Genomic DNA, 25,757 nt, shown 5'->3' on the forward strand with positions numbered 1-25,757 from the left:
CACGTGAATTAATAAAAGTGCAATTTCCTGTGCTCTCATATTACATTTGCACTGCACGTGAAGTGCTGTGCAATCTTTGTGCCTTAATACAAATACACATTTTAAACACTTGTGCTCGTAACCCATATTGCATCCCCTGTACCAATGACTAAACACCAACATTAACACGCAACATACAACATAGAAATACACAGGGGCAGGGCAACATTGCCAAAAAACACATTTTGTCATTTTTGTCTTGTTTTTTGAGCACACTTCTCTCCAGGCGCTATAGTATTTGAGAGGAGCTGCCCTGATGTTCTTGTGCTTTACCAAACTTACTCTTGCTTTCTATTTTCTCTAGGCTTGCAATGCGCAGAAATGTTTCCTTTTAGCTTAGTGCCCTATCTTCAACATTTGGCAAAGAGCAGCAGTGCCCAAGGGCTCTTTCCATAAAATATCCCTGTAGTTGCAGTCTCCAAAAGCTTCCTTTCCTTCTCATGCCACAAACCCGGCTCTTCCATTCCATCATTGATATCAGAAGCATACTTTGACACCCACGATCTGCATTCCATGCTATTGACTGCCATACGGGTGTGGTAGGAGCAGGGTGCGTGGTGAGTGAGGGGGCAGTTGGAAGGGGCTTTCAGTAGGAGTATGAGTAAGGGATACACATGTGCAGGCTGCATCCACAGGCAGTGTCCTTGGCCTGCTCCATGCTGAGATTCCCATCTTCCAAATAGAGTAGTATTTTCAGTATGGTGGGTTTGTTTCACAGTCCACACTTCTGTAAAAGTTTGTTAGTAAAGTGGCTTGCGAAAGTATTGACCCCCCCCCCCCCCCCTCCCCCTTGGCATTTTTCCTATTTTGTTGCCTTACAACCAGGAATTAAAATTGATTTTTATTTGGATTTCATGTTATGGACATACACAAAATAGTCCAAATTGGTGAAGTGAAATGAAAAAAATAACTTGTTTCAAAAAATTCTAAAAAATAAATAACGGAAAACTGGTGCGTGCATATGTATTCACCCCTTTGCTATTAAGCCTCTAAATAAAATCTGGTGCAACCAGTTACCTTCAGAAGACACATAATTAGTTAAATAAAGTCCACCTGTGTGCAATCTAAGTGTCACATGATCTGTCACATGATCTATATATACACCTGTTCTGAAAGGCCCCAGAGTCTGCAACACCACTAAGCAAGGGGCACCACCAAGCAAGCGGCACCATGAAGACCAAGGAGCTCTCCAAACAGGTCAGGGACAAAGTTGTGGAGAAGTACAGATCAGGGTTGGGTTATAAAAAAATATCCAAAACTTTGAACATCCCACGGAGCACCATTAAAGCCATTATTAAAAAATGGAAAGAATATGGCACCACAACAAACCTGGCAAGAGAGGGCCACCCACCAAAACTCACGGACCAGGCAAGGAGTGCATTAATCAGAGAGGCAACAAAGAGACCAAAGATAACCCTGAAGGAGCTGCAAAGCTCCACAGCGGAGATTGGAGTATCTGTCCATAGGACCACTTTAAGCCGTACACTCCACAGAGCTGGGCTTTACGGAAGAGTGGCCAGAAAAAAGCCATTGCTTAAAGAAAAAAAAATAAGCAAACACGTTTGGTGTTCGCCAAAAGGCATGTGGGAGACTCCCCAAACATATGGAAGAAGGTACTCTGGTCAGATGAGACTAAAATTGAGCTTTTTGGCCATCAAGGAAAAAAATGCTATGTCTGGCGCAAACCCAACACCTCTCATCACCCCGAGAACACCATCCCCACAGTGAAGCATGGTGGTGGCAGCATCATGCTGTGGGGATGTTTTTCATCAGCAGGGACTGGGAAACTGGTCAGAATTGAAGGAATGATGGATGGCACTAAATACAGGGAAATTCTTGAGGGAAACCTGTTTCAGTCTTCCAGAGATTTGAGACTGGGACAGAGGTTCACCTTCCAGTAGGACAATGACCCTAAGCATACTGCTAAAGCAACACTCGAGTGGTTTAAGGGGAAACATTTAAATGTCTTGGAATGGCCTAGTCAAAGCCCAGACCTCAATCCAATTGAGAATCTGTGGTATGACTTAAAGATTGCTGTACACCGGCTGAACCCATCCAACTTGAAGGAGCTGGAGCAGTTTTGCCTTGAATAATGGGCAAAAATCCCAGTGGCTAGTTGTGCCAAGCTTATAGATACATACCCCAAGAGACTTGCAGCTGTAATAGCTGCAAAAGGTGGCTCTACAAAGTATTGACTTTGGGGGGGTGAATAGTTATGCACGCTCAAGTTTTCTGTTTTTTTTTTGTCTTATTTCTTGTTTGTTTCACAATAAATATTTTGCATCTTCAAAATGGTAGGCATGTTGTGTAAATCAAATGATACAAACCCCCAAAAAATCCATTTTAATTCCAGGTTGTAAGGCAACAAAATAGGAAAAATGCCAAGGGGGGTGAATACTTTCGCAAGCCACTGTATAAGGGACACAGGTTGGAGCTACTCAGAACACCGACTGACAGGCGTGTTTCTGTAAAATAGTGGAGTTTAATGCTACAGAGGTTTTGTCAGTCTCCATGTTGACACTTACCCAGTTAACAAGTTGCTATAATATATTTAAGTTATATGTTGAATAGCCTACACTATCCTGTGGTCCATGGTTTCATTTCTCCATTTAGTAGCTTATTTATATATTTGTGGGAGTGGGCATGCAACCAATGTGTGTTGAGCTTTGATTCTGCATTCCATGTGCAGGTTACATTTGAGTGTAGACTCTTCTGAGGAATATTATACTGTACACCTGTGATTGCTGCTTGGCAGGGTACTGTTAACAGTCCATTGTCATGTTGTATTCAAATTCTGCGCATTCACTTGTAGCTCTTGTGCATTTCTGCTATATTGGTAATGAATGTGCAGGTGGTTTTGTGAGGCACAAACACAATTTGCTAACTAAGCAAAAATCAATTTTCCATCTTCAACTCTTTTATGCTGGGATTGCGCACCACTTTGAATTATCTGGGCTTGTATTTCTGCTTTTGGGCCATTTAATGAATCTATTGTAATGTAATTTTGTAACAAGATAAATGTTGTCATGCCCCCAAGAAGTCATATGTGCCCCAAAATCACTGTTTTAGAGCATGCTATTGAGTGTCTCACAATCTGGGGTTATGTAAATATCCAGGTATCTTTAACACGTGTGTGCATGAAATATACAGTGGATGTAGCTTATGGTGATCACATTAGAGGCTGCAACAGTAAGTATCTTTTAACAGTGTGTTATTGTTTTATATCTGCTCTCTAAACATCTAGCACTAAGTTACACCCTCAGTATAATTCTCCTATGGTGGTGAAACAGGAGTGTCCTGTTACTGTGTGGGTATCCACTGAGATGTGAGACACCGAGGGTTTGAATCTGAAAGGCAGTTGCAGTGGTTAGTGGCCACCACCAGGGTACCAGCAACGGTAGCCCTAGTGTGGAAGGATATATACAAATATATATGGTAATAATATTGTACATACACAGTGGGTAAAAACAGCTAATAAAGAAAAGGTGGCCAAGTTTGGGTCATGCGCTGCTCCCACTAAATGTATTGTTTTAATAAATGTTTTATTCAAAAGCATATTCTAGTGTATAATTATATTCTTTCTTTTCGACCATACTAAAGACACCAATGACAATAATCTTAAGTTTCTTTTAGGTTAATTTGCATGTATGGGTTTTCATTTTCCCTGCATGGAATTAACATAATCGTCTCCAGAAAGAATAACCTTTGCATGCATTCACATTTAAAGCATGGTGAAGCGAGTTCACAAAAGCAAAAGTTTACAAAACGTATTTTTGGTCAGCTGTGCCATTCTAACAAATTATTAAATTAGTAACCAGGCAGTTTTGTTTAAAAACAAAACTCTTTTAAACAAAGAGGACACTGCTTTGCTACCTACCTGACTGCACTGTTCCTTTTCAGCTTGTCAGGTAATTACCATTTTATTTATTTTTTTATTTTTTTACAGGACTTGTTGTTGAGGTAATATTATATAATACCCTTTTGCTCTGTGCTGTGTCAAGAGGTAGGGGATTGTATTTTTTCATCCAAAATTATCTGTAGCAATATTAAAGCATAATTATTATTGCAAACTTATCTTGGAAAAGAAAAGACTTCTAGCTGAAATGTTTATCATTGAACTTGAAGTTTCTTTTAGTATTTCTACATTTATACCATTCAGCGTTTTAATAGCTGGATGATAGAAATTAGCCTTTTAAGTATAATGTAGTGCAAACCACACAAGGTTTATTGATACTGTCTTTTTTCTAAACCTAAAAACTTGCTAACTTAATAATTAATAATAAAACCAAAAACTTGTATTTTTTGTTATGAAGGCAGCAACAGTGTTAACTTTAGAAATATTAAAAGAAACTTTAATAATTTTAAATAACAAACGTGTCTACTTCCAGATACATGTACAGAAACATGTGCCATTCAACATATGAAGTTTATTTTAGTATTTCTAAATTTAGGACTAAAGTGTTTAATAGCTGGGATGATAGAAATTAGCCTCTTTTGTTTTTCCTTTTTTCATTCAGAAAAAAATGCAAAAAGTTTAGTAATTGGTTAACTTCAGTAAAACTGCATGTTCCCTTTCAATTCGAAGATGACCACCAACGAACATTATGTATGTGATATGCCTGCCCATTGGGTAGGTATCGCTGAGCTCTCTATGCCAGAGCTGCCGGTAGGCCCTTTCCTGGAATGATGCATTCAGTCCCGCCCACCGAGGGAATAAAACTGTCCTCCTGAGGAAGCCTTGTCTCTTTTTTTCCTTCAAGACGGTACGGTAAGACCTCTGTGAGCTGAGCGTGTTGACAGAAGAAAGCTTCTCGAGTCGATTTGTATTTCCCTTGCATTTGTGCTGAAAAGTGGCTTGTCGCTTTTCCGGAATCAATGACTTTGAAAAGACCTTGCCTTTCGCCTTTCCGCCTTTCACTGGCCTCCTCGCTTGCGTGGTAAGCCGCTCTGTCATGTGTGTGAGCGACTGCCTGTACAGTCACCTGTGAGTGATTGTCTGTTTCTTGAGAGTGCACAGTTCCTCCACAGGTCTAGGCCTTGATGTATCCCCACTGAGTGACTCTTCCAGCCATGCTTTCAACCACGGGGCTAGGCCTTGCCACATCCATCCTTGCTGTCGTAGACCTCAGTGAGTCAGGCCTTGTAAACAAACAGTGTGCTCTCCCCTATCTATTCTACCGTGTGTTTTTGCTGTCTGATTCAACTCTCCCACCACGGCTTCGGCCCTTGTGTCCCCCTGGTGCACGCTACACACTGACCAGGTGTGTGTGACTGCGCAATTAGGGTAGGTCGGTACCGCAGCGCACGCATAGCCCTTTGTACTTTGGTGTCTCGGTGCGCAAGGTGCTTATAGCATATGCACAGTGCTTGGTGCCCACTGCTACAGTACTGGTGGACAGTGGTGCACCGTGCGCACAGTACTTGATGCACGTTGTGCTACAGTAATCAGTGCTCACGGTGCTCAGTATGCATGGTTCACACAGTGCATGCGGTGCATGGTGCTTTGTGCTACACTATTGTGCTGGCATAGGGTGCTGCATGGTGTTTGGTACCCTCTGCCACAGCGTTGCACTATTAAGCAGTGCTTGAGCACAATCTAAGTGGGTTTTCGGTGCACACCCCATGCAGAACACCAGGCCAATGTCAGGCAAGTCTGGGTTCCACCCCTGCACGGCCTGCAATGCAAATATCCCGCAGGAGGATAAACATACCCTCTGTGTGCAGTGCTTGGGCGTCCAGCATGCCTCCTTGGCCCTCGAGAGATGTTGCCTGCAGCATCTGTGTGACTTTTCAGCCCTGGGTAAGGGAGAATAAGCGCCCCTCCTCCATGACCTGTCCCAGGACCCCCTGCTGGACATCTCTGATGCACAGGCATCCCGTAGTCGCTCCCCTTATCCGCAGGCAGTGAAGGGTGATATGTTCCAGGCAGACGAGGGACATTATGGACCTCAAAGCCCAGATGGCCCAGGTCCAAGAGCTCTTGGCCAAACAGGCACCTGCGACCCTGGTCGCAGTCCCATCTCTGTTACAGCCCCAATTACCATACAGCCCCTCCCCCAGGGGAGATCGGGGTGGATGGGACGAAGTGTCCAAGCTGGTGCAAGAGGACATGCTTTCTATAGCGGCCTCTGGGGAGGGGGCCTCCTTCTCCTCTGACATGCCGGTATGAGGGGAGCTCGAACCTCCTGAGGAAAAACCTGGCTTCAAGGTAAACAGGCATATGCAGCAGAGGCTCAGGCAAATCACCTGCCAAACACGGCGAGTGTTTCTCATGGTCCATAGGGCCTCGTGCAGCACGCCGTCCGTGATTTCTTAAAGGCGCTCAGCAATTTCTGAAAAGTTGGCAACAGTGTGTCGATGTTTGACAGCCATTACATTTAAACATGAGTTTAAAATATACATTTACCTAAGCATTTCTTAATTTTTCCCTCCCTTATGTAAATAGTTGTGCCGTCAAGCTAACATTCTTCACTAAAGTGAAGTTATTTGTTTTTGAATCCACAGGGCTGGAATTTGGTGCTAGGCTATTGAAATAAACAGAGCATGTGTGATTTGTTGAACATTGTAATAACCAGCAATCCGGACTCCTGCTTAAACATTCATAAACTACAACACTGCAGTGCTGATTATGAGCGTGGGTTTCCACATGTCAACCTTAAGAAACAAATAACGGTCCCGTCTACCAGCCCAACACCTTTCTACCCCGATACATATTCATAAGTGTAAGATGACCACTGAAACCTCTGATCCCCTTGACAGGGGTGCAAATTAAAGATTGGTGCTACACTTTTAAACTTTAGCATCAGACAAAAAAAAAAGCTTGCGCTATGAGGTACCCTGGTGCTCTCCAAACCCTTGACATTCTAGTTGTTTGAACTGTCGGAGGAGGAGGTGGAGCTAAAACGGCGATTTAAGTAATTAACGCTAATTGAGTACCACACCATTTCTACTGATACTGAACCCCTGATTTATAATCTCTTATTATAAACCACAAGAAATATGCAATAAACAATCTAAAAAGTTGATGTTTTAAAAATGAATGTAATCATTGTTAACAAAACGACTCTTAATCCACTCTTAATTAACCTTTAATCAGTCAAACAGTGTAATAGAATGCCAATAACAGTCATTTCATAAAATTACTGCAAACATTTAATCAGTCAAATAGTGTAATACTGGGGTTCCCAAAAGCGCCCCGCGAGAACATTTGCTGCGCCCCCGTCCCCGCCTTCTGACCATTTACTTTATTACATTTTCTGATAATTCAGAAACTTGTGCATGTAATTTGGTGAAAGTAATAATACACAGCAATCAAGTTCATACAAATTCTTTAACATGTTTTGGATCAAATCTGGACCCTCAAGCCAATTATTAAGTTAAGGTCATTGTATGTACACTGTCCCTTTTTAAAAAAATAATGATGCCTATTGTGCACAGTAGATTTGTCGTGCTAAAGGAAAATAACATGGAACCTCCTAAGAAAAAGGGCTTATCTTAAATTATGTTGTCGTCTCCTATATCTTTCAAAGCTTGATATCAAGACGTGAAGGTACCATCCAAATAACGTTAGATTACTTTACGCAGCTGATACAGGATGCAGGCACCTTTTCTGTTGTAGATTATTTTAAGAGCAAAACTGTATTCAGCTTCAACTACACCGGGAAAATGCGCTTTGTACAGTATTTTAGTTTTGGTGTTCAACTTGGATCTTTGTTAGGGAAAGTACTAGTGTAGTAACAGTACCCGGATACAAGTTAATTGTTACTCTGACATTTCTTTTTGTGACAAGACAGTGTTTCTGAATAAGATTAGTTAGGCTACAGTAGCAAGTAGGATGTTATGTAGCAATCGTATGTAATTGCATAAAACGCGCCAATGTAATGGCAGATAATTTATGAATAATTAATGCTGCACTTTAAATAGAAATGCATGATTATTTCATTGTATTCAGAAAGAATAAATAAAAACATAAAGGTAAAATACAGTAACGTCTGTTTTATTTACGTACATTTACTATGGAAATGGATCAATGTCCACACCATGGGGCAATTTTATATAATTTGTTTTAATTCGAATTTTGCAAGTCTCAAACTGTATTGTCCCCATAGATTTGAATTAAGCGGAGTTCACTGTACATATTCAGCTATTAGTGAAGTGGTTAGTTGTACAAGTCAAGATGCATTCTGCCTCGCTACTGAAGAATAACCCACAAAAGCTTCATTGGTATAGTTTAAAGAGTACATATTTGGGTATTCTCTTTAATTGTTGTGACCAGGACAACCTAAGATGTGACAGCATGATATTGGTGCTCAAAACTAAGCCTGTTGTTGCACCAAGACACAGGATAAAATACAAATACATTTCAAAGCTGCTGGTGTTACAGTGGTAGTAATAAATTCCTAATTTTAAAAACAAATGTGTAGGTAATACAGGTATGATTTGGGACATTTCGGTTTCTTGCGTTTTTGAATGAATTGACAGAGCACTGTTTCTATCAGTAGGATGAAGATCTTGTATCTGCTCTGGTTGGTGAGTCACTGACTTGCACAAGACTGTCAATGACATCCTGATGGTAACTTGTTTTTTCTCCTCATCCCTAAAGGATGAGAGTCAATAAATTAAATTCCTGGTAAACTCTAAATACGTAGGTAATTAATAGATGGAGGATACAAAAATATTCACTTTAATGAAAACAAGTTATTTGACATTAAAACTTTCAACCCTCACTGTATAACCTGGGGGGGGTAGGGTTTAGGTTGGACAGGGTTTCTTCGCCTGACCATGCACCAGCGACCCCTATTGTCTGGCCGGGCGCCTGTGGGCTTGCCTGTAAGCTGCCCAGAGCTGCATTGTCCTCCAATGCTGTAGCTCCTGGGTGACTGTTTGGTGAGTCCGCAGTGTGAAAAAAAGCGGTCGGCTGACGGTACACGCTTCGGAGGACAGCATTTGGTTATCTTCGCGGCTCCCAAGTCGGCGCACAGGTGGTAGCGCTGAGCTGACCTAAAAAAAAAAAAACTGGACATATCAAATTGACAGGAAATAATAAATAATTGGCAAAATGATACCTTCCAAAGCTTACTGCATGTGGTTCTCATGCTCTGAGCCTTTTTATCTCTATGTTTAAACTTCAACAATTGATGTCAGACCTTTTGGATGCTGAAGTGTTTCATCTTGGCAATGACTGTCCGCTGTTCTGATTGGAGATCAATGTGGTAAGATATGGCGTTGCAGACCAGTCATCTCAAGGTAACTATTTTGGCGGACCCAACAACGCCATTGATGGGAACAGAAATAGTAACAATGAGAAGGGGAGCTGCTCTCTCACCAACCCCTCCTGGTGGAGAGCGCAACTGAAGTTTGCCTATGTGATCTCCACTGTGACCGTCGCCAATAAACAAGATTGCTGCCATGAGCGTCTTCAAGGGGCTGAAATTCTTGTTGGGAACTCGACTGTTTCTGCAAATGTTAGGCAAGTGTCTGGTTCAGCAATTAAAGGTGTTTTAAACTTTCATTCAGGGGAAATATTAGTTTTTACATTTTTTTTTTTTTTTTTATTGTATGCATGTCAATGCTGGCTGGGCTTGCTGCACTTTTTTTTTATTTGTATTTTGTTGGATCAGTTTTCTACCCTGGAGAAGGAAATTAGCGAAATGCATGTCGTTATAAAAATATAAAATAACTGGGAACAATTTACATTCAAATGCTGAAATCTTGGGAATGAAAACCAAAATTTAAAAATCCATACTGGCATAGCCATAGGAGTTATATCCACACATGCTGTAGCCTGTCTTGGTGAAGTAACTTAAAAAATAGATGGTGAGTAAGTAGATTCAAGAAAATGCACATTGTGAAAGTGCAGAAGAAAAAGTCCTTTTCTTCAATCAGTTATTGAAATATGCAGGGAGTCTGGTCCCAGGTACAGGACAAACACTACTCAACATTACAATGTTTGCATGACATTAAATACCCTTCTGTATAGATGGTCCACCTCCCCTTTCTCTGACATTAACCAATGGTCAAGGTAATTTAATTTATTGTGTGAGTGTTAATGTGTGTGTGTCTGTGTGTGTAGTCTAGTGTGACAACCTCTGAACTCAGTGCATTCTTCACACTCCTGGAGACAAAAGGTCCATACATCTGCCTTTTGTTATCTCCTTGCGACCCCCTTTGATGCCAGTGGGATTATCTCTTTTGATCTCTCTGAAGTCTAGAGCCTGTTCCCTTCTAGTCCACAGCATTGTTATCTCATTAGCTTGCAGTCATTGTTGGGCAGTTTGTAGACGCATCGTCTCTATCAGTGGTTAGCAGTACATGCAATTTGAACCAAACAGTCTGCTATCTGCAATATTAGTCTCTTTTCAGAAAAGAACACCAGTATAGCTCTGCTAGTCCACATGCGTAGCAAACCCCTAATCAATTCTCAATCCATGTTTTCCAACACTTGGTATTGCAGAGTGCTGCATGCTGGTACTACTAAGAACACATGGTTCCCCATGGCTTGATTGTGGCAGTACCAAAAATGCAGCACTCTACATCAGTTAGAAAAGACATATGTAGAGTGAAGCATCAGTGTTATGACCTATTGTAAGTGCCTCTTGTTCAAAAACCTGTACTGGCTCCTACTATAAACATCTAAAGCACATCTATAGGTTCTGCATAATTCAGTATTTTTTTAATCGGTGTCTAAATAATGCTTGGGTGATAGTGCTGATAGATTTGGCCTCTGGTCCCACAAGAGAAGGGAGAAGGAAGCCAAGCCCCCTGGAAGAGGAACTGAATTCCCACAAGGCAAACTATCTATGCTGAGAAACCATTAAGCTTTAAAACCTTACTTGCATTTAGTTATTGAAACAATTCCTAATAGTAGGTCATGTTTTTTTCACATTTTGTTTTATTTATTGAAGGTGTCTCTCTTCTTCCAGGTGTGGAACATCACTTCAGTGTATCCAGGATCGGTCTGTATTGTCTGCTGCAACGGGATGATCTGTCGCTATGTGAATGTTGTTCTCCCTCCAGTGCTGCAGTATCTGACCTTGTGTGAAGTGGAGGTCTGTGGTGTTCCATGGGTTACGGACCTCCTCCCTCTGTGCAACTGAGATCCAAATGGTGCTGCTACTTTCCGATACTTAACTACAAGAGAACAGTAGCCACAGTAAAAACCTTTTGAAGGCATACGTGTACCTGTGTTTAAAGAAATCAATTTTTTTTAAATTGAAAAACTTAACTTTGCCTGTGATGTACAGTTTCATGATTAATGGTTGCATTACAATTTTTTTTTGTTTCAACATGCAGTGGATTTGACACTTACAGTACAAAATATGTAAACTTTGTAGACTTATGATTGTTATGACATTTTTGTTCATAATGAGTCCCTTGAGAACCCATTTCTAATAAAATGTGTTGCGCACAAATACCTGTGGGGAAAACCTACCATATGTCTCATACAGAATAACAACTTTCTACAGTATATTGCTGCTGTAATATCAATCTATAGTACTTGGTATGCATTAAACTGTTCTACAAGGACAATTATTTTTTAAAATACTTAATACAAAATGTCAATTTTTTTTTTTTTGTTTCTTTCATTTTCTAATAAACTGGCTTGATTTCTTAAGTACCTGAAATAGATCTGGCAGAGTTCAGTATATTAACGTTCGCCTCATGCAAAGATATTTGAAACTTTACATTTTGATCAGTAAAGTAGCAGATTTTGCAATTGTTTCAGGTGTGGGACAGATTGCTACACTGGTTGGAACTTATTTGGAATTTTTATTACTTTTTTTACTGTAAACCCTGCTACACCCTCCAGTGTCTAGGACCTGTTTTTCTATTAGGTACCATTGTCCATTCTGTTGTAATACAATGTTACCTACCTGGAGGAGGTCTGTTACACTCTGGCCATATTATAATTTCACACTAGGCATTACTAGTACTTGGGGATAAGCATTATCTTGGAAATCTAACCCTGTAATACTTCAAGTGGTAAAATATTGATCTAACACTGAGGTCCATCCTGGAACAGATGCTGATGTGTACCTTTCTTTGCACACTGTGTTTGCTGGATCTGTTTATGTGAAGGTGTGGGTTTGAGTTCATATTAAAATCAGTGCAGAACCGCTTCAGTCAGTTAACCTGACTGCATTGCTACTTGCTGTTTCCTTTCATCTCACAAGCTATTAGCCTTAATAGGGCACATGCTTTTTTACTTTCAAATGTTTTTATACAGGGCTTGTTGGAGTCAAGCTTTTTATCATGCTTAAAACAAACAGTAAAGTTTGCTCTGCAGCAAATGTTTTGTAAAATTGATATACATCTGTTTCAATACCTGGGCTGATTTGCTTAATTTAAAAACCAAAAATGTTTTGGTTTTGCAAAGTTCAGATTAGTGTTAGAATCGTGCATATTGTTGCAATTGGGCCTGTAGATCATTTTCAGCAGTGAGCAACTACAACCACAGCTTCTGCACTTTCACAATGTTAAATATCACACAATAAATGTTACTTTACTTTTCATTCTCTACAATAGGCTTAAATTTTGGTTATCTGATTGATTTTCCTTGTTATGTCATAATACTGCTGTTGGGATGCCCTTATGCATGAAGTGCTTGCATTTCCATGAACAAATCCCAAATAAATATTTTCTAATAAATTAATTAGGGGAATGCAGGTAATATATTACCATATTTATCCAGGTTCTGCATTGGGAATAACAAATGGCAGAGACAGAAATTGCAAGCAGGCTCTAATAAACCATGTTAATTAGTTGTGCCTCATTAAACAAAGGTGTGTACTCTCAACTGGTAACATCACTGGGTTACTGTTCCTGTATGAATAAAAACAAAAGGATATTATACCTGAACGCTAAAGGAGCAAACTTTTAAAATAAACTTCCTTACCTCTTATTTGCATCAGCATTATTATTGACACCCCCAGTGTGCTGTGCTGAAAGTGTATTGGTTACAAATATGGTGTGTATATATTTTATTTATTTATTTATTTATTTTTTAAAAAAAGCTGCTTTGTGTTCCTGAACAACTTCTTGCAGTATTGAACACAAGGTGCTGCTGCAAGGTCATTGGAATGAACCCAATGAGCAGGAAGTGATCAACTCCCAGAGTGTAACACCAACAAGGACATGTTTGTGTTGCACTTTAAAAAAAAAAAAAAAAAAAAAAAAAAAAAAAAAAAAAGTAAAATAAACAAGCAATGCCTCCACTGTATGTATGACAAATGTGAAACATTGTTTAAGTTTGAAATCTGTTTATATAAATACTTCTCTACACAAGTGATTGTGTGTTTAATAGTTTGGTCTACACAGCATGTGATAATAATACAAACAAGTCAAATAAATAAAGAATTATTTAATATATTCTCTTTTGCTTTAAAACCCCTATGTTATGTCAGTTATGCTTCCAGTCCAGATAGATCTTAAGAGGTATCATCTCTTCGTTTGGGGAGAAAATAAAAAGCAATGTTGCTACTTGGGGGCACGTAGCCTCGGCAGAGCCCAACACTACAACGCATCAACGTCAACTTCATGACAGCTGAGCTCATAAAACATCATATTGGCTTGGTACAGGTAAGAAATTGATTGATTTCATTTAATCAAGACAGTACAGTGTCTCCTAATGTATTTCTAGTATGCAATGTATTGTATATGAGTAAGGACACGCCCCATCCCCCACCCCAGTCCACCCTGGGAAAGGCTGGAATGCACACAGGTGATCAACAGCAGTAGAAGCTGGGCTGGGGATGCGAGAGTGTGGCAGCGGATTTATCGGCGGTAGACTCCAAACGCCATGAAGCTGAAGAAGACGGTGATGCCCACGAGTGAAGCAGTGGCGGGGGCCGTGAAGAACTGGCGGTACTGGATCTGGAAGTACCAGAGCACAGACAGCATGAGCATGAAGAGGGGCACCATGAGGCTGCCCACGTTGAGGACGGCGTGGACTTGGTCGGCCGCCCGCACCCCCACTGGAGCCTGCGCCATGGCGTGCTGGGAGATGTGGCAGTGCAGGACGCTGTTGTCTGCCAGGTTCAAGGAGGACAGCGTCTGGGCATCATCTTGTAAAAGTTGTCCCTGGTATATCAACCGCACCTGGTGCTCCTGACCATGGAAATAAGCCCTGGAGAAATAAATTATATAAAAAAAGAAAAACAAAGAAATTGTCGGTCAGTAGTATTCTGTTTGACATTTAAAAATAGATTTGAAAATAAAAAAGAAACTTGTAAGAAACTTATTCTTGGTTATTACCCCACCAAGTATCACTGTATAGTACCAAGAAACAACAATAAAGCCTTCAGCAGCATCTACCTGATCTAATTGTCCGAGGTTCGGAGTGCCGTTTCCCCAATATCAAGTTGCATTCATCTTTCTGTACTGTAGGGTATCGCTTTGAGCTTTCTGGGAGAATACTAGACATTTGTCCAAATTACGTTACAATGTGATTTTTGTTGGCCCAATGTGTTCACTGCAGTTATCTTTTTATTTATTTTTTATTAGATCCATCAGAATAGACACAGGGAAGACTTGTAACCTCAAAAGTGAGCTGAAGAGAACAATTTATATAACTAGGGAACAAGAGATATCAGAACGATTGCAAACAAAAAAAAAGCACAGTAAATAAATGATATATAAAGAAGAAGCATTATTATTTAAATGTTTCTAGTTCCAGTACCAGTGGCAGGACCCTAGATGGTGGTCAAAACATTATCTTACTCTTATTAAATGAAAAAAAAACAAACACCAACAAGGGGCATGAGATAAGAAATTTGTACACTCCTTGATAAACTCACCTAGTCCACTAGAGGGAGCCAGAGTGCTTGGTACTGTAAGGAGAGTGCAGTACATAACTTTGAGAACAATATTAAGTGGGTTGATGGAAAGCATATAACATATACTGTAATTAATGACATGAAAATATGACACCTGTGATTATCCTGCAACACCAAGAGAATCTTGTTTATTTTTAGTTCACTTTCCCTTTGTGATCTGTGGTGCAACTTAAGTGTATTTTGTTTCAATAAAAGTACCGTCCTGCTGTCACTGTGATTCCCATCTGTGCTGTTATTTAACTTGAACATTTCTCAGGATGCAGCAACACATCAAAACAGTATTTTTGTGAAATACTACAATAAAAACAGATGAACTATCCTTTCAGATGGGATAAAAAAATAAATAAAACTGTTAAATACTTATTTTTGGCCTAATATGAAGACATAACAAAGGGAAAACAAACAATGAAAACCAAACCATAATATACATAAAGCAAATTCAACTGAAATACTTTATTTGGTATTTGTGTGTGGCAGAGCAGAGGACCTGGACATGCATGTGTGGGCGTGTTTAATTGTTTAATGAGTTAATTGGAAAGTGTGCAATGTGGCCTGGTAGTGATTGAATGATTGATTGTTAATTACCCCTGGCCACACCCTATAAAAGACAAAAGGAAATGTTTGTTTGGGGCATCACATGTTGATATAAGAATATTAGAGGTGCTGGGTGTGGTGCGATACAATAGAATAAAGCGGAAACGACAGAGTGCAGAACTGAGTGCGTGCTTCAGGCAGAAAGTGGTTGTAACCAGTTATGTGGGTTTTTCATTGATGCATGTTTTACTAGTTAAATAGAATAAGGAAGACATGTATAATCAATGTGTGCTTATTGGTTAAGGGCGGGGTGGTGGCTGCCTGTGATTGGTCAATGAAGTATGACTATGTATAAAGTAGTGTTACTATGTGTGTATTAATACTGTGGTTCTGGAGAAGTCCCTTGTGATCATCAGCGCTGTTGAGGGTCACCCAGTACTGTGAGTTTCACTGTACTGTGATGCCATTAGATTTCTGCTTTCTGTGTAATAAATTACTTTTGGTGAGAAACATTACTTAGAAGATCTTATTGACTTATTTGATCACGGTTGCATCACTCACAGGAGAGGATGGTTCAGTGAGGTGTTCAGTGTTTTTCATTGTGTGTTGGACAGAGAAAGCAAGAGAGAAATAATATACCACAATAGCTGAAGCGCTGTTTATTTGTTCCACTGTTTTGATTGTCTTTGTTAAATAATTCTGCTGCTGGCTAACCTTGACCATTTGCCACTTTACCACAATAAACGTATCTTTTTATCTTTTTTTTTCCTTCTATGAAAATATTTTTCTAATTGTATAATGTAAAGAAAATTAGAGCCATTGTACAGAGAAAATTCCTTAACGGCAAGGTTAGACAGTGAAAAAGACACCAGTGTGACTGACTGTGAATCACTTTCTATTTTTTACTGGGGGTTAGTTATTTCCTGTGACTTAATAAGCACAACAAAGGTTTTGTTTGCCAATGCCTTTCAAATCAGGATCACGAATATGTATTAAAAACACACACCAGCTTCTGAGACCACGAACTATTCTCTTCCGGGGAGAAATAAAAACAGGCAAAAAGTGCCTCTTCCAGGTCAATTCGGCCTCAGAAAAAAAATAAAATAAAACAGGTATCTGGGCAGAAAAATTATGTTGTTATAAAGGTGTTTTCTTGTAATGGTGACCACTGAATTCTAATTGTGGTGTAAATATTGTATTACATTTTTAAATGAATGCATTTATAAATGACAATGTAAGGGTGATCTATAAATGAAAGCAAGAGTCTCCAGGGTGTGTGTCAATATTGAGTCCATGGGGGGTGATACAACTTGATGGGTGGAGATTGAACAAGATTAAGAAAGAGTTAAAGAAAACAGCTGAATCAAGTTAGGCTGCTATAGGCTCTGAATATAATACAAAAAAAGGTACCTTTTGACGTAACCGATAGTGTCCTCCGGTTTTACTTGGGCCACTCTTTCAGTGTCGTTTAGGAATTTAAGCCGGAGCACCATGTTCCTATCATGAGTGGGGTCAGCCTCGGATGGCTGGTTGTTGGCACTTGAAGTGAGAGGCTGTGGTATGTCAGAGAGGGGGCTGGTCTGGCTGCTAGCTGCAGCAGGGGCCGCTGTCTCTCTGTGTCGTATCCCGTCATTTCCTGAGCCGACCTCCCCCCGGCTGCTCCTCTCCTCCTCCTGGTCACTGCTCTTCTTCTCCTCCGACGTTTCATTGAGGTCCGTGTCGGATGCTGCTGTCTCTCCGAGCATGCTCTGGGGTCCAGCAGACTGGAAGAGCTGCTCGCTGCGGTCGCTGGTGTGAGTGGATACCCATGCCAGCACCAGCACCAGCAGTACCAGCAGAAGTGCAAACAGGATGGTCACCTCGTCCCCCACTCCTTCAATGAGAGCCATCCGGGCTGTATCCTGGAGCAAGGCACCGTTCAACTAAGCACCTGGGAAAGGAAGAGCAAACATATGTGACACACACCCTCAAAAAACTGCTCTTAACCTGATAAAGCAACATATTGTATTATTAATCTGCCATCAGTATATGAACATCTTTTTGAACATCCTACAGTGTTTAGTGGGGCGTTCTGGAAAGCACACAGGCAATTCATTTCCATTTTTATTTGTTTACTATGAACACTACGATATTGTGCTTTTTGTAAGGTGATATGATACATACAAATACAAATAATGCTTAGAAGTCACACATGAACTACAACTGCAATGGTATCCACACAGCCAAGACATAAACCCTGTGGGGCTTACTGGAATGAGCTATGAAAAAATGTTGGTGGTTACTGAATCTAAAGGGTGATTAGAAAGTAAGTTGAGCATATGAGATATGGCACGTTGATGTGGTAAGCTTATTTTTTAATTACCTTGTATTTAGAACAAAGAACAATCGGGGGGGGGGGGGGGGGGGGCTTGACTGATGTTGATCCTAAAATTTATTGATTAACCCTGCTGTATACCAGGGATGGGAACCCTTGGCACTTCCAATCCATTTCACTGCATGACTTTGTTCCAGCCAGGTCCTTCATTATTTCATTGACCTTGTTGGAGCAAAACCACACAATGGAACGGGTTTGACGTGACAAGGCTGCTTATCCCTCCCCTACAGTAGACAAGCGCAGAACAGAAAAGAGACCAGGGGACAGCGTTGGAAATGAAACTGACCTACAGCAATAGGTATGGCCAGACTGACAGATACGTTTTTTTGCAAAGAATTCTCTTCCTATTGAAATTGTATATATGTTAGAAAGAAGAGGCCCTGTATATTGTAATATAAATCAATATAAAAGGTTAAAGTGGCTATATTTATAAACTTTCGTAACAAGTGTTTTGTAGTATTTATATTGCAAGCAATGTTTTTATATTGCAACCTGCCTTCATATAACCAAGCCAGAACACCGTTACAGTTTTCCCAGACACTATAAGATGTTTCTTTCTGAATAGTGTAGCAAAGGATGTGCCAGAGACCTAAACAATTCTTTGAGTATACTGTCAAAACCTACACCTCATGTACTAACACCGGTAAATCATACTATTGGAAAGACACTGAACACCAGGTAGAAGTTTTTGTTTATTATTATAAAATTGGAAAAAAAAAAAAAAAAAAAAAAAAACTAAAGCCAATTCAATTGAGGCAGAATTTAATGTTCCTGGATATAGATAGATAGATAGATACAGATAGGTATAAAAATGATACATATGCATACAAAAAGTCCATTTACTTCAAAGTCATCTTATAGGAGGCTGTATGGTCCAGTAGTTAAAAAAAACAGGCTGGTAACCAAAGTTCCCGGTTCAAATCCTAGCTCAACCTTTTTTTTTCCTTTGACTTACACAACCTACTCAACACTTTGAAGAGGCAAGATAATTTTTTATTGTGAAACAACAGTTAACTTAAAAAAAAAAAAAAAAAAGTCTTGGTTAGATAAGTATTCACCCCCGAGTCAATGCTTGGTAGAACCACTTTTGGCAGCAATTACAGCTGTGAGACTTTTGAGGTAAGTCTTGCCACAGATTCTCAATCAGATTCAAGTCTGGGCTTTGACTGGGCCACTCTAGGACATACACTTTCTTGTTTTTAAGCCACTCCAGTGTCGCTTTGGCTGTCTGCTTTGGGTCGTTGTCATGCTGAAAGGTGAACTTAAGTCCCAGTTTCATCTTTCTTGCAGACGGCAGCAGGTTTTCCTCAAGGACTTCTCTGTACTTTCCTCCATTCATCCCCACAACATGATGCTGCCACCACCATGCTTCACAGTAGGGATGGTGTTCTTTGGGTAATGCACAGTGTTGGCTTTGCGCCAAAAAAAAAACGGCCAGAAAGTCCCATTTTAGTTTCGTCAGACCACAACCATTTTTGCCACATGACTACAGAATCTCCCAAGTGTTTTTTTGCATACTTCAAACGAGATTCAAGGTGAGCTTTCTTGAGTAATGGCTTCCTTCTTGCCCTACAGGCCAAATTTGTGGAGTGCTTGGAATACTGTTGTCACATGCATACTTTGACCAGTCTTGGCCATAAAAGCATGTAGCCCTTGCAAAGTTGCCATTGGCCTCTTGGTAGCCTCTGTGATCAATCTCTTTCTTGCTAGGTCATCCAGTTTGGAGGGCCGGCCTGATCTAGGAAGGGTCTTGGTGGTGCCATACACTTTTTAATAATTGACTTGACCATGCTCCAAGAGATATTCAAGGCCTTCGATACTTTTTTATACCCATCCCGATCTGTGACATTTTTTTCACTTGGAAGTTGTGGTGTAGGATGTATAAATAAAAAAACCAACCCCCCCCCCCAAAAAAAACCCCAACTATTTTAATTCCAGGCTATAAGGCAATAAAAGGTGAAAATTTTGAAAGGGGGTGTAGACTTTTTATAGGCACTGTATATATAGTTTTGTTTTTCTAAACTATGCACAAGAGTACACTTGAATAATTCCACACTTGCCCCTTAATATAGGCGATTCTATGAAAAACCAGCAACAAATTGAGCAGCATTCTAAGTCAGTGCTTCTATTTACATAAAAATGTTAACCACATACTGACTACTTTTAGCTGTAACAATGTAAAACCAATGGCAAAATGGTAATGAACTATAAATGTAAATTATGCTTGAATCTTGAATTACATAAACACTATATAATGATGCACTATGGCTGTGTTGAAAGGTTTGTTCATCAGCCAGGAATTCAAAGGTAGTTCTAAACATTCGAAGGTTAATCAAGCGGCATTCACACACTTTTTTTTTTTTCTGTTAACAGAAACCGTTTGACAATGTAGAATACTATAAATCACACATTAAATGTCACTCACATGCAAAATTTGATCTTTTGATTTGTATACTGCATATTAAACAAAAGTTGTTCTATTAAAATGCACTACCAAATCATTCTATGTAGCGACTCTATATGGCACCGCTGCTGTGTACTGAAGCAAGGTGTATTACACCAAAGCACTGGGGGGTACCTGTGGTTGTAGTGCTTCAGTAAAATATGTACTGAATACCTAGTGAACAAGACAGTGCTATGGTAGAATATGTACTGAATATCTAGTGAACAAGACAGTGCAAGAGAAGTGCTATGGTAGAATATGTACTGAATATCTAGTGAACAAGACAGTGCAAGAGAAGTGCTATGGTAGAATATGTACTGAATATCTAGTGTACAAGACAGTGTAAGAGAAGTGCTATGGTAGAATATGTACTGAATATCTAGTGTACAAGACAGTGTAAGAGAAGTGCTATGGTAGAATATGTATTTTGTCAGGAAATATCAGTACAAGTTTCATCACAACTGGATGAGAATTTGTCAATATAGCTAAACATGTAAGGAAGGCTGTCTCCACTAAAATCCTGGACATTGACAATAATGAATGCAATAAATACAATGCTTTGTCCCTGTACAGTACAGACAAATCTGCTCTTTTACTCCATATCTAAACAGCTCTGCAATACTAGAAAACACTGGCACACGCAGGGCCCATGGTTGTTTCCAGTGACTTACCAGAGTTGAATGGTATTTAATGCAGAAGATTTGTTACGAAATACAAAATTCAACATTCAATTTTAGTTGTTGAAATGAGTCAATGCAGGATTATTTATTTATTTATTTAGGTTCTGTCAAGCCAAATGCCCAAGTACTACATTGTATAGTAAGTTGTTACCACAATTCTCAGGTTGGCTACTAAATTACAGAATTAATAATTTAAAAAATACATACACATATATATACAGACACACACATATATATATATAAAATATATATATATTTTCCCTGTTCTCCGACATGCCTTTTTAATGGAAGAAACAGTACATGGACTACAGTATACAATACCAGAGCCACAATGCACCTGTTAAGTTCAGTTATGGTAACACACTGGAGTGAATTAAAATCATTTGGATCATTAAGAATACCAAGCAAAATGTGTTTTTGAAATGAACAGTAGACACTGTACTGCAGATCAGTGGTTTTCAACCTTTTTATCTCAAGTACCGGTGTTTCCAGCAGGGACCAGCACCTGTACCAGAAACTATGTGCAATCTTAAACTGCTGTTGAAAAAGCTGTAGTAATTTCTTAAAGAGCAACTTGGTAGAGTTACCCTAACCGTTGTATTCTTCTTATTTAGAATGGCTTTACTGTAGATCACTTTCCTGTTTCATTCACCACATTATGATGTTATGCAAGAATTCAGTGGTTCTTATTGCAATTACTCGATGGTTTTGTTTTCTAGCCAAACGCAGTGTAGAGCAGACAAATTGTCTAGTGAAAATCTACAGTACTCTATTGACAGAATAAGAAAAAAAAATCTTGATCCACAGTACGTGATCACAATAGGTGATGGCTCTGTTTATCAAAGACACATATCCAAAAGCTATTTACTCTTACAATTTGCATTACAACCTGGTTTATTAAGTGCTGGTACCAACATTTGCATATTTGAATGAGCCTTACTTACATTACAAAAAAAAAATCATTATGTTGTGTTTGCCAGTAATTTAGACAGTAACAAGACTAAATAAACTTCCATGCCACCAGAAGACTGCTGAAATAAATAAAACACATTTGATAGTGAAGACCTGGCTTGTCTTTGTCAAGTCACTGCAAGAGTTTCCTCTCAATATATTGTGTAGTCTACTTTAAACGGAGAACTAGATTAAACATTTCAATAAATTAAAAATAAACAAACTGCAAAATAATAAATGTTTCTGTCTTGAGTACGACTCATAAAATCTTTATTTGCTCTTCAGTATGTTTGCAGTTCAATGATCTTACCCAGGGGTAGATTCCGGTTTTCTGAGGTAGATTTTAAAAATTGCTTTTTGCTCGTTTTCGTCGCTCTGATATCTTGAGTTAGGTTCTGCTCCCTGCAGCCTTACATTGACACAGCAGGGTGTTCCTCACAGTCAACCACAGCTGCTGTTTACAAACAAGGTTTATTAATAGAAAAGAAGACCCCATTAAAACACTCTACTGTATGTTATTTAATGTATGGGTTCCCTTGCCTCTGATAACAACCTCATGACAATATACAAGTACAAATTCAGATGGGATTATCAGAATCCACATATATTTAACCTGCTTATGTAATCTATAGTTTAGTCATGTTACTGGTGCACTGCTGGAACTAGAAAAACTAAATAAAACGGCATTTAGCAAATAAATGATGTATTTAAAAAAAATAAAAATAAAGCCTTTTAATGCATTACTCTGGGTCCTATTCCAAAAGTCATCCCCACCCCCCCTTTTTTCTGTTTTCTATGCATTGGGACGATTCTGTCTTAACTGGGACAAAATCCAGATAATTTTGTGTTGCAGTATATTGACCAGTTACAGTATAAGTAGTAAGTGTGGCATACAGATTAAGATAGTCAGTAAATTGTGCTAAAAATGCCATTAGCAAGTTGTATCACATCCACCTTCTCTATATTCCCTGGCAGAGAAGGATTCCAAAAAGAAAAAAAAATGATGATTTTTTTTTTTGTTATGGTACATTGCTGGACACTCGATTCGGGGGGGGGGGGGGGGGGGGCGGGTCTGCGTTTTTTAAACATACACATTATAATCTCTTTCATGAAAGCACACGTTTTACTAGTTAAAAAGCAGAACTACGTCAGGTAGTGAGAATGTTTTGCCCAAAAATAAATTAACATCAAGATTGTGTTTTGTTCATTAATGTTATCTCTCCTACTCGTTTCATAACACAGGGAGATGCTACTTGAACCATGCCATTGCTACTTCCTCAGTTTTGTTTTCTTTTTTGTTTTGGTGTAAAACTAATAATGATCTACCTATTGTGTGTTAATTTTTATGATTGGTGTTTTGGGGAAAACAACACCGAATTACAAAACAGCAAAGGTCATTGAAATGTCTACATAAATGAGCACTGCTGGGTCACATGACCGCCTCTCATTCGGAAATTTTCTTACTTTCTTATGACAACCAGTGGGGATGCTCAGTCAGGGACAGGCCATAAACTACTACTGAAACCGTATCTTGTATTTAGCCAAGGCAACTTATTGGGTGTGCATTTCAATGAAACTGCATTAAAGCACACCAAAATTAAGTAACAATAAGTAATGAGTACAAAAATAAAGAGATACTGGGCCATATTCACTAAGCATTTGTTACTGTGCTAAATTTGCAAAAAATGTTTAAAAGAAAAAAAAATGCTTTGTGAGTATGGACCACAATGTTCTGCAGTGCTTCGAAACACGTACACAGATGACACAATGACAACTGTAACTGGGGATTTCAAACAGCAAATGCTACCACAAGCTGGCAGGAAGGAAGCTGAGCAAACTGGAATAATGCCACTGCACCGCAGATGCTAATGCTGTTGCTCAAGAGAACACATTAAAACACTGGAAACACCTGCCACTACCATACAGCACACACGATCTGCTGCATTCGAGAATACAGAAACAAAACATAATTTTAATCATCAAACACAGCGCGACTGGAGAATATCTACTGGCATCAGCCTTTTAGGGGTTTCTTCTTATCAGTACAAATTCTACTGCCAGTTAGAAATCCCCAAAGAAACTGCCAGCAGTTTAATATCCGGGCTGAAGAAAGAGAACATATATTTAATTTCCCTTATGTTTAGAGAAAGGCTCTGTAAATGGATAGTGATATTAAGGATTGGTTTTGTGTGCACAAATGGCAACTGTGAAATCAATTGTCTTAGTCACTGCAAATCCAATTGGTGTTAACATGTACCCATTAAAAACTGAATGCAAAATTGCTTTTTGTCAGGTTTAGAAGTTTTTCAGAATTACACAGATAAATCAAAACTGTTGCTTCGTAGGCATTGTACTGAGAAGCTGCACATTTTAATATGCAGTGTGTAAAGGGAAAAAACATTAATCTAAACATCATGTTTCCATATTTTAAAAAGCAACCTTAAAAAAAAACCCAAAAACAAACAAAACAAAAAAACACATGGGCTTAAATGGTACATATTGTCTCTGTTAAGACCAGTCCAGCTTTAGCTCATATTTTTAATTTTTTTTTTTTTTTTTAATCAAAAATGATATTAGTTTATATAAAAGTAGTGAAACAGCAAATTCAAGATTAATCTTTCATTTACACCACTCTTAACTGGCAGAAAACCTGAGCTACAAATTTCAAACTAGATTTAGTGGGATTACACAGTACACTTACCCTACATTTTCTGCCAGAAATACTAGGAATATTTCGTTAAGGCAGACTGGACAAATCCAATCCTATACCATATTCAACTGAAATGCTGACATTGTATTATTACTGCTATTATTATTATTATTATTTACTTACCTGTTTAAGATGGATATAATGATATTTTATTCTGTATTTTCTTGAGCAAGCTACAGTCAAGTTCTCAATGAACTCCCCAGTCTTCTGTTTATCTCGTGTTCACTTGTGTTTCAACGCGTACATTCTGTTTATAAAACTCGAATGAGGCTGAAGTTTTTAAACCTGCACAAGTCAGTAACTTGACGTGTGAATGTAGCAAAAAGCCTATTATGATTTGTTCAAAACACCTGATCTGAACACACAAGAAAATCAAACCGGAAAAGACACGCACATGCGTGTATTCTTTAGCAACTCATAACACAACAAAAACATTAAACTGAAATTGAAATATGTTTAAAAAGGCAACCCATATTGGCACATCCATATTTCAAAAATAGGTGCATCCCCTGCAATGTTCGACAAGTAATTTCGTAGAAATTAGTTTGTCTCGCTTTTGGACAGTCGTTTTCTATTTTCTATTGCAACACCCTACCCTTTCGAATCTCAAAATACCATAATAATGTATTGTTAATATAAACTTACTAGCAATGCTTTGGACTGCAAGGCAAACTATTTTCACTACGTTCCACTTTCACACTTCCTGGGTGCAGGGCAGACAGGACGTGACTCATCCTTACGCTTTTTGCATTCTGGGAACTGTAGTACTGTACCAAACGATGAACGGGGGAAATGGCCAAATTGAATCCACTGGTAATGCAAGTAAACGTTTGTAAAGAACCGTAAGTTCGGTTTCTTTTACAGTAGACATCTAAGTAATAAGAAGAAAGTATATTTCAAAAAAGTTTTATCGAAAAATTTTAATGTTATTTGCAGATCTAAATTGCACCAAACATGACATATTGCTATATTATATATATATATATATATATATATATATATATATATATATATATATATATATATATATATATATCGTGTACTGTGAGCTAGGTTTTGAGGTGCACACGTGTGTTTTTTTTATAGACACGTTTTCATACAAATTTTTGTACTTGATAACATTAATCCAATTGATGTCTATGATTGATACGTTTTTGCGACATTTGTGCCAAAACTATCCAGCCATTCACAT

At 38.9% G+C, this 25,757-nt stretch overlaps 1 protein-coding gene across 3 annotated transcripts; it reads right to left on the bottom strand.

Moving 5' to 3' along the window:
* Window positions 1–13,384: 13,384 nt before the first annotated feature.
* LOC121312827 (transmembrane and ubiquitin-like domain-containing protein 1) lies at window positions 13,385–25,295 on the bottom strand. Of its 3 annotated transcripts, XM_041244633.1 has the most exons (4): window positions 24,689–25,255; window positions 22,166–22,309; window positions 16,818–17,337; window positions 13,385–14,164 (listed from the first exon to the last, which is right to left on the bottom strand). In XM_041244633.1, exons 3-4 carry the CDS (start codon window positions 17,294–17,296, stop codon window positions 13,813–13,815), a joined length of 831 nt encoding a protein of 276 aa, XP_041100567.1. In that variant the 5' UTR covers window positions 17,297–17,337; window positions 22,166–22,309; window positions 24,689–25,255; the 3' UTR covers window positions 13,385–13,812. The 3 variants fall into 3 exon arrangements, with proteins under 3 accessions (XP_041100567.1, XP_041100566.1, XP_041100565.1); XM_041244632.1 differs by lacking the exon at window positions 22,166–22,309 and having other exon boundaries at window positions 25,211–25,295; XM_041244631.1 differs by lacking the exon at window positions 22,166–22,309.
* Between the last annotated feature and the right edge of the window lie 462 nt (window positions 25,296–25,757).

This window comes from Polyodon spathula, chromosome 3 (genome assembly GCF_017654505.1).
Source record: "Polyodon spathula isolate WHYD16114869_AA chromosome 3, ASM1765450v1, whole genome shotgun sequence".
Classification (NCBI taxonomy): domain Eukaryota; kingdom Metazoa; phylum Chordata; class Actinopteri; order Acipenseriformes; family Polyodontidae; genus Polyodon; species Polyodon spathula.

Bases quoted from the DNA above. Each gene is read 5' to 3' on its own strand.
- LOC121312827 (XM_041244632.1), bottom strand. From the start codon at position 17,296: ATGGCTCTCATTGAAGGAGTGGGGGACGAGGTGACCATCCTGTTTGCA. The intron at 14,165-16,817 runs GTACCTTTTTTT...TTATTTCTCCAG, and splicing joins ACTATCGGTTACGTCAAAAG to GGCTTATTTCCATGGTCAGG.